Here is a 10,386-nt window from a genome sequence, read left to right as displayed (position 1 = left end):
CAGTAATAATATTTCTCTTCTGTCCATCGTACAGTATATCAGAATGTTCTAAAGTGGTTTATCAGATTCAGTAATAATATTTCTCTTCTGTCCATCATGCAGTATATCCTGGATGTTCTAAGGTGGTTCACTAGATTCATTTGGACTATTTAGCCAATGCAGATCCTGGATGTTATTTATCCCAAACCACTGTTGAACATGACACCGCACATCATCATGACAATGGACGTATGAGTTGACCATTCCTAATAGAATTCCATCAAGGCAGCATTCAGTATTTTCCAAAATGTCACAATAAAACAAATCATTAATACCTTCTTTGTCTATTACCAAAGGACCAAATATATAGTTAAAACAGGCTTTCTTTCACAACGAACTACCCACTCCGACACTATTTACGGTTGAGTTATAAATCTAAAGCCCTTATTTTAAGAGATGGATTTAATATTACTGTTTCTAGTTTCACATAGACTGAAATGAGGTTAAATTTAGGCAAAAAAAAAGAAAACAATATTCACATTAGCATCTTCATCTATACCACATTACCCATGAATGGATGGGTGATTCACACCCATCAAATATTCATTCCTTTCTGAAGACCTATTAGCTATTATCATTCTGACTCCAACTAACTGTCTGTAGCAGTTTCTGATCTTTATAAAAACTTTGCAAATGTAACACATTCTAATTCAACTGGGTTAACCCCATTACTAGTTGAAATGTTACATGAATATTTTTGATAAATACAGTGTATGAAGAGTTAGAGGGGATCTGACTGAGGTGTTTAAATTTTAAAGGGAATTGATAGTGTTTTTTCATAGTTAATGGCAAGTATAATAACACTAAGAGACAGAAATATAAATTTTGGCAAGGTAGGATTCATCTTCAGCTAAGTTTTATTTTTCTAACAGGGTGGTTGGCCTCTGGAATGGGTTGCCTTTGGATGTTGTAGAGGCAGTAAATTTAAGTGAGTTCAAGAGAAAGCTTGATAACTATATAAATGATATGGGCTGGGTTTAGGTTTGTTTGTTTTTCTAATTTATAATAGTTTAACTTAGAGGATGTGACAGCTGAGATGGACCAATAAGTCCCTTGTTGTCTCTAAACATTGTGTTAAATTATATCATAACAGTATTTTCCTTAACAACATTCTTATATTTAGAAAAAAAACTATGTAACCATACACAATACTTTTTTGTGTACTCACCGGAAAAATGAAAACAAAACCTACTGAGGTCCCAGAATGCTTTGCCCCATATACCTGGGCACATGCTGCAGGAATCAATACGAAGACTGATGACATAACAAACTCAATTGCTAAAACCCACACTGTAAACATTGTCTTGTAGCCATATGGTGTAGCATAGAAGGTTAACATAAATGCAGTTAGAAGAGCATTTACAGTGGCCATACAATCCTGAAATGGAATCAACTTGTTGAGTGTCTTCATTAAAAAACAGTTATGTTTTGACATAAACTACTTAACCCCTAGAATTAGAGATAAGGAACCCCATCTGTTTTTTAAATAGTTATTTTTAAAGTATTTATGCATCAAATTGCTTGTGGGTTTGTAACTTTGTTGATTAGTGAGTCACTAATAACACGCGAGTCACATGAAACTATGTAAACAAAATTACCATCTATATTATAATTAGTTCCACTAGTTTCTGCTGAAGTCCTCTGTCTTGTACATGAAAAATGAGTGATCTTACCCAACATGATGGATCAGTTCTTTACACTGAGTGTTATAGCATAAAATTATATGATACTTACTAGTTGTTACTAACTGATGTTCAGGCTACAAATACACACTTCTGGTACAACGAGACAAAAGTAAAATTAACAAGATACTGAATCACATCTCATCATGCCTAAACTTAATTATATCAACTACTAACTACTACTATTCAAGTCATGATCTCAAACTTGTCCTCAATTGTAAAGACTGACATTTTCTCATAAAAACGCTATTATGATATTTTACAAACCTAGACTGTATTAAAGGTTGTTTATTTTAAAGAGAATCTACACAACATGGAAATGCTTCATGATAAAAATTTCTGAACAATATTTTCCAAACGTATGTTTTAAAAACACTAAAAACTGTTCACTGAATCCAAGCTTGCTCTTGTGTAACCAAAAAAATATTTTCTAAGATAAATGGAAATATCAGGAAATAATCTTAAAACTGTACATTAATTTAAGAGGATGTTGTAAGAATTACGGTGTACCTTGTAGGTAGTTTTGTCCAAAAGAAATCCCCACAGAGGTTGGCTCACACTATTAGTAACACCGGTTAAGGCTGTCACCACCGATAAAAAAAAATCATCCTTAATATAGGTCTGTCCATATGCCTGAAACAAAAGTAACTCGTAAGACATTTCTTCTTTATTAATGAAAAGCTTAAAAATAATATGATGGTAACTTTATAAACACACAAGTATATATATATATGGTATACAAAACAAAACACTTTAAATTATAACAGACATTTAATTACAGAATAACACAGGGTATAAATACAGACATTTAATTATAGTATAACACAGGGTATAAAAACAGACATTTAAGTACAGTAGAACACAGGGTATAAAAACACTATAATTAAATGTCTGTTTTTATGCCTGGTGTTATACTGTAATTAAATGTCTGTTTTTGTACCCTGTGTTATACTATAATTAAATATCTGTTTTTATACCTGGTGTTTATACTATAATTAAATGTCTGTTTTATACCTTGTGTTATACTATAATTAAATGTCTAAATGTCTGTTTTTATACCCGGTATTATATAATTAAAAGTCTGTTTTAATACCCTGTGTTATACTATTATTAAAAGTCTGTTTTAATACCCTGTGTTATACAATTATTACGTTCCATCATTAACAAATTCATCTAGAAAAGTGACGGACAAGTTATCACACTCCATCATTAACAAATTCATGTAGAAAAGTGATGGACAAGTTATCACATTCCATCATTAACAAATTCATCTAGAAAAGTGACAGACAAGTTATCACATTCCATCATTAACAAATTCATATAGAAAAAGTGACAGACAAGTTATCACACAGTCTGTTTTTAAATGTCTGATTTTATACCCTGTATTATACTGTAATTAAATGTATATTTTTATACCCTGTGTTATACTGTAATTAAATGTCTATTTTTTTACCCGGTATTATACTATAATTAAACATCTGTTTTTATACCCGATATTATGCTATAATTGTCTGTTTTTATACCTGGTGTTATACTATAATTAAATGTCTGTTTTTATACCCTGTGTTATACTGATAACTTGTCCGTCACTTTTCTATATGAATTTGTTAATGATGGAATGTGATAACTTGTCCGTTACTTTTCTATATGAATTTGTTAATGATGGAATGTGATAACTGTCACTTTTTGTGGTCCATCATTAGCGTGATGGGCTGTATGACTACTCAATCTGCCAATATGATCCCACACCATGGAAAACTCTATCTAATTGTATATTTCCATCTCATAAGATGGCACTGTTCATCTGTTCCACAACCACAAACCTGCATAATGACCAGATACTGCATGACACTCAATACTTGATACTTTCTATAAAGAAGTAAAAACAAGAACTTTAACAAGTAAATAAAAAACTTTTCAAAAAAGGAAGTAAATGAAGGGATGCTAAAATCAGTCCTTCACAAATAATTCAAAAAATATAGTAATGATGCCATCCCTACTATTTTATTTGCATTGTTTGTGAATGATTGATGTTAGCCAACCTTACATTTACTTCCTTTTTTTAAAGTTTTTCTTTACTTGTTTTGTTTAATGTAGTGTTTCAATAGACATAGGAAGGTTGTATTTATAATCAAGTTCTAAATACAATGAGCTTCCAACTTAAATATTTATTATCTATTATTCGCTGCTAATTCCTGTTTCACCCTGTACTTAAGCTTTTTAAAGGAACATGAAACTTCCGTAAGAAAGCTAACTTCAAAGGGTAATGGTTACTTCAACAACATAACATTACAATTATATCTATAGTTATTTCAACAACCCTTATGTCATTGAAATAACCATAGTTAAGATAGTAAGGCTATTTCTCATATGTTGTTGAAATAACTATAGTTAGGATAGTAAGGTTATGTCTCTTATGTCATTGAAATAACCATAGTTAAGATAGTAAGGCTATTTCTCATATGACATAACCTTACTATCCTAACTATAGTTATTTCAACAACATATCAGAAATAGCCTTACTATCTTAACTATAGTTATTTCAATGACATAAGAGACATAACCTTACTATCCTAACTATGGTTATTTAAATGACATAAGACATAACCTTACTATCCTAACTATGGTTATTTCAACTACATAAGAGACATAACCTTACTATCCTAACTATGGTTATTTCAATGACATAAGAGACATAACCGTATTATCCTAACTATGGTTATTTCAACTACATAAGAGACATAACCGTATTATCCTAACTATGGTTATTTCAACTACATAAGAGACATAACCTTATTATCCTAACTATGGTTATTTCAATGACATAAGAGACATAACCTTACTATCCTAACTATGGTTATTTCAATGACATAAGAGACATAGCCTTACTATCCTAACTATGGTTATTTCAATGACATATCAGGACATAGCCTTACTATCCTAACTATGGTTATTTCAATGACAAAAGAGACATAGCCTTACTTTCTTAACTATGGTTACTTCAACAACATATGAAACATAACTTTACTATCATTACTGTGATCATTTCAAGAATACATTAATAACTTAGTACCATAACTAAACTGTTATCAAGACAATATACTTTACCTTAGTCATGGCTATCATGAAGAGGATAGTCTGGTAAGATAAAGCCATAGTGAATGTAAGAATATAAAACTCTTTAGTTTTAAGCATTGACATCACTGTAAAATTATCCTCTTCTATGACTTTGGTTTCCTTGTTTTCAAGTTCATCTCTTGCATCTTCTTCATTTACATCATCCTTCAACTTCTCACTTCTATCTTCTTCCTTTACATCATCTTTCAACTTCTCACTTCTATCTTCTTCCTTTACATCATCTTTCAACTTCTCACTTCTATCTTCTTCCTTTACATCATCTTTCAACTTCTCACTTCTATCTTCTTCCTTTACATCATCTTTCAACTTTTCACCACCTTTCTCAATCTAAATTTGATTGTGAAAATATTTTTATTAAGGCTAGAAATAAACAACCTTATAATACCAAATCACTGTTTTCATTTAATTAGAATCTCAACATTTTGCTTTAGAGCTTCTTCATGAGCATTCCACTAAAACACAAACCATAACTGACAGTCCAAAGCTTTGAAAATCTGTACTGTCAATAATAGTTTGTGTTTTTGTGAAAAACTCCTAAAGCAGCCGTAAAGCAACATTTTGAGTGTCTAAATAAATAAAAACAATGATTTGGTGTTATAGGGTCATTTATTTCTTGTATTAAAATGTCTTTTATACACCAATATGCACTACAAAAATTAAATAATTTTTTATTAAAATTTTTCATATCCTACCAGTGAAAACCTAGTAACAAGAAATACTTGGATAACAAGAATGACCGAACATGTTAATTGACTACTTTTACCAGGAATATAACAATATAGCCCATTGTATGTATTTACAGAGTTGGAACACTGTTTTGGAAATTAATAACTTAATTATAATTTAAGGACAATGAGGGACCCGTTAGTCCATCTAGATCATCCAATCCACTATACTAAACTCTAAAATAAGCATAATGCACTCAAAGCCAGCCCTTATCATTCAAATATTTATGAAGCCTTCCCTTAAATGAATTGCATCTACTATATCTGAAGGCAACCCATTACAAAGGACAACCGCCCTGTTAGAAAATAAAACTACCTTAGCTGAAGATGGTTCATACCCTGCCAAAATTTATATTTGTGTCCCGTAATCTCACCATTAAGTATGACAAAAAAATTATGCCTCGATACTACCAATTCCCTTAAGAAAATTAAATACCTCAATTAGATTCCCTCTATTATTGTTTCAAGAAAAAACTAGTTCAGAGATCTTAAGCTATCCTTGTATAACAACCTTTCCATCCCAGACATCATCTTAGTAGTCTTACTCTGAACCCTTTCCAATAATTCCATGCCCTATGTAAGGTAAGGAGCAGCCTCATATGACCTTTCCATCCCAGTATTCATTCTAGTAGCTATTCTCTGGATCTTTTCCAACAATTCAATGCCCTTCCTTAGTTAAATAGCTCAAGACTGAACACAGCACTCCAAACATGGCCTAACCAATGAACTATACAATGAAATTATAACCTCCTTAGACTTGTATTCAAACTTTCTCTAGATACAATCCAATATGCCCTGCCACTAGCAACAACATATTTCTTGGATGGCTGATTGACTAGAACACCAAGATCCTTTACTTCCATAACACTGATAAGGTTATTCCCATCCAAATTATACTTATAATTAAAATTATGATAACACATGCATTATTTTGCATTTACTATAATTCCAAGCTATCTGCCATTTGCTTGCACAACTCACCAACTAATCCAAATCTTTTTGTAAAGCAACAGCATCCTCCACCTCATAGCCAGCAACAACTAAAAATAATATCATCAGCAAATTTAAATAATTCACTGACCTTTCCTTCATCTATGTCATTGATGTAATCAAAAAGAGTATAGGTCCCAACATTGAGCCCTGAGGCACCACATTTGTGACACTATAACAGCTTGACAGAGCTCCATTTATGGTAACCCTCTGCTTTCTTCCATCTAGCCAGTTTTCTATCCAATGAACCAACTTATCCCCCACACCTATAGAGATAACTTTTTAACAAGCCTTTTACATAGCAGCATGGATCAATTGCTTTGTGCTTCCAACTTGCAGTTGGATGGTTGCAAGTTCAAGGATGGCCCATGTCATCTTGTTGTGTCCTTGAGCAAGATACTTTAACCCACTTGTTCCAGTCTACCCAATTGTATGAAGTGTACCAGCTGATACCTGGGGGTTAACCATTTTCATCCCCTTGTGCCATTTGAAAGTGAAGTTCAAAAATACTAGCACTATGTCTCTTGCAGACATGCCAAGGCTTTAAATTTTTACTAACTAACATTATGTGGCATCTTGTCAAATGCTTTCTGAAAATCCAGATAGACCAAATCCACACATATACCCTCATCTACATAAGCAGTAACTTCTTCAAAAAATGTCAAAATATTAGTAAGGTAAGGTTTTCCCCCCAAGGAAACCTATACTAATTATCCAACAAAATTTGAAAATTTGTTAAATGACTTTGCAAAACATCTTTTATCAGACTTTCAAAAACTTTCCACACCACTGATGTACAACTAGGCCTATAATCACAGGGACATTTTTTTTTATTTCCTCCCTTGAAAAGAGGAGTAACATTAGTCAACTTTCAATCTCATAGCACCAGCCTAACATTCAAGGACTTATATAAAATAATAGCAAGTGGCTCACATGTCCAATCCTTAACATCCTTCAAAATCCTTAAGTAAATATTATTTGGATCAGAAGCTTCATCATCATTATTTAAATACCCCAATTTTTTCTTAACAAGCTCAGAATTAATGTCATTGTCTTGTTTCCATCAAGATGAAGAATATTGCTTTGTAAAGACTGAAAAAAAAGTAGAATTTAATAATTCAACTATCCCATAATCATCAGATTTATTAGCCTTCCTGTATCATCCCTAACATTTGCATCCTAACATTTTAAATCTAATGATGAAGAACCCATATTTCAGAAAATAAAAGTTTGGAGATGGCTTGAATGGATAATGAAGAAACCTTTTGTACTTGATGAGAACATAATCTTGTTGAAACATTATACACTTATAATAAAGTTTTTCCTTACCTATTCAAGCCATCTCCAAACTTTTATATCCTAAGCCCTGGCTATAGAAAGTTGCTTTTGTGTAGTGGATTTAACACATACATATGCATTAAAAATTGTTAATTAAAATCAAAACAAATAAAAACAAAAAGTTACACTATATACTATATGACATAAAGCAGTATTTCCTATTCAATGAGGTTTCACATAACAACTTACGTTAATGTCAGAATTTTTCTTAATGGGAGGGTTAACCAGGAAAATACAGCCAATCAGTTGCAATGCTAAGTAAATACCTCCTAAAAGTGGGAAAGTAAGGATAACTTGGTCTAATAGATCTGGATCTGTAAAGTACCTTCAAAAATAAAAAAATACAACAGATATGAATCTGCAAAGTACCTTCAAAAATATATAATACAATAGATATGGATCTGCAAAGTACCTTCAAAAATATATATAATACAATAGATCTGGATCTGTAAAGTACCTTCAAAAATATATAATACAATAGATCTGGATCTGTAAAGTACCTTCAAAAATATACAATACAATAGATCTGGATCTGTAAAGTACCTCTCAAAATGCAATAGATCTGGATCTGTAAAGAATCTTCAAAAATAAAAAAATACAATGCAAGATCAATCACAAAAACAATGTACATCCCATTAATTATTTTTCTAAGAAAAGCAAACATTATGTAAGAACTTACAGCAATATCCTTGAACATTTTTCATCCTCTAAAAATGCTCCTAAATATTCATCATCCTTTAAAACAGTGTTCTTAAATATTCATCGTCCTTTAAAAGTGTCTTTAAACTAATGTCTTCTTTAAAAATGTCCTTCTATACATTTGTTTTCTTTTAAAAACATCCTTCAGCACACTTGTCTTCCTTTAAAACTGTGTTCTTAAACACCTAAATACTCATCTTTACTCAAGCCAGTGTTCTTAAATATCTGTTGTTTCATATTAGTCACATCATTTTCTAACACTTTATCATATTACTATTAATTACTGACCAAACTATTTCTAATTAGTTTTATATCTAGTACTGTTAATTACATGTCAAAAAACTTCAATATTCTTACTAATTATACATCAATCCATTTCACTTTCTTTTTTTTCATATTTGTTAATTTTATTACATTTTTAGTTAAAGCTTTACTCTTGCTTATTGGTCTTTTAAATCTTTGGTGTATTAATATAAAATTCTTCGTTTTGGTTATGTATCTAATAAAGTTTACCCATATTCATCTGGAGGCAAATTCAGAGGATTAATGAACTCGGTTTGGATTGGGTTCAGAATTAATGGGGCAAGTCCAAACCCTGCAGATGATATTCCAACCACAAGGCCTTTCTTCTTAGTAAACCACTGTGTGTATGTAGAAAGAGAATTTTTATGTAACATTAATGTACTTACATATGAATAACACCTGGTTAAACAAATAACTTCATTTATACACACACATAGAGGGTTGAGTACATTATATTAAAATGATATTAATATGCACAATGATATTCTTTGGCATATTGTAGACAGTATGATGCCACCAAAAAAACTTATCACTTTTAGGAAAGGTGTGTAGCAGCTCTTTTCAAAGTATTCATAAATCAGATCATAAAGATGTATTCAAATCTGAGATTTAGAATTTCAAAGATGAGAATATTCCTTATATGTAATGGAATTGTAAAATAAAGGTAAATGAATCAACCTAGGATATCAGGACCATCCAGAAAGAGATCTGCTACAAGTCCCATCCCAGCCATGGTGAGTAAAGAATGGAATCTTATAAGAGGTGAGAATCTAGAAACACATAGGTTAGTAGCGAAAGCTGTCCACGCAACAAACAACAGTTCAACTACTGCATACCTCAAGCATATGGAGAATGAAATGGGCCATCTTGCTACTTCATAAGCAACATATTTATAAAGTCATTGATAAGAGTGTCTATGGATTTCTGTGCAATCATACTGTTGAAACAAGCACTGGAACATCTGCCATCATACACAAGATGAATTTGAAAAATAGGATGGGTTTGTTTAGAACGTGACAGAGCCTCTTGCAATGGAAATTATGTTTCAGGACTATTGTCAAGATACACAGTCATTGCATAGAGCTTGATCAGATGGGGCAATGTGAACTGTAAATGATAAGGTAAGGCTCAAAAATAATTTTAATATAACATACTCCACATCTGTATACATATATGCACATGCATTTACAATTTACATTTGTAAGTTTAAAGTCATAATAAGTAGGATTTAGTACTTTAATTCATTTCAGACAAAAAATCATATTTTCAAATTTGTTTTTATTTTTCATTTTGCAATGCCTTATAATGAAGGATTCATGAAACTTATTTAAAACTTTGGTTTGTACATAATACAATTTGAACTCCTGTTTAGGTAAAAATTGATACTATAAAATCAAACAAAAACAGTCAGTAAACTTCAACTTACACTGCACTTTCAAGAGAAATAGCCAGTACACCTCAATCTACACTAT

The 10,386-nt window shown here is 31.4% G+C and overlaps 1 protein-coding gene across 2 annotated transcripts in view; it reads right to left on the bottom strand.

The window, feature by feature from the left end:
• Window positions 1-1,085: 1,085 nt before the first annotated feature.
• The window catches only part of LOC106471832 (monocarboxylate transporter 9-like), a 37,191-nt gene continuing 27,890 nt past the window's right edge, over window positions 1,086-10,386 (bottom strand). For both annotated transcript variants that reach the window (XM_022400439.1, XM_013932452.2), the window contains 5 exons: window positions 9,125-9,252; window positions 8,102-8,237; window positions 4,830-5,186; window positions 2,232-2,354; window positions 1,086-1,417 (listed from right to left, as the gene is read on the bottom strand). In XM_022400439.1, the coding sequence (XP_022256147.1) occupies window positions 1,124-1,417; window positions 2,232-2,354; window positions 4,830-5,186; window positions 8,102-8,237; window positions 9,125-9,252 (1,038 nt within the window). In that variant the 3' untranslated portion in view covers window positions 1,086-1,123. The remainder of the gene's footprint in view (window positions 1,418-2,231; window positions 2,355-4,829; window positions 5,187-8,101; window positions 8,238-9,124; window positions 9,253-10,386) is intronic.

This window comes from Limulus polyphemus, unplaced genomic scaffold, assembly GCF_000517525.1.
Source record: "Limulus polyphemus unplaced genomic scaffold, Limulus_polyphemus-2.1.2 Scaffold4890, whole genome shotgun sequence".
In the NCBI taxonomy this organism is placed as follows: domain Eukaryota; kingdom Metazoa; phylum Arthropoda; class Merostomata; order Xiphosura; family Limulidae; genus Limulus; species Limulus polyphemus.
This window is presented reverse-complemented; position numbering and strand designations above follow the sequence as displayed.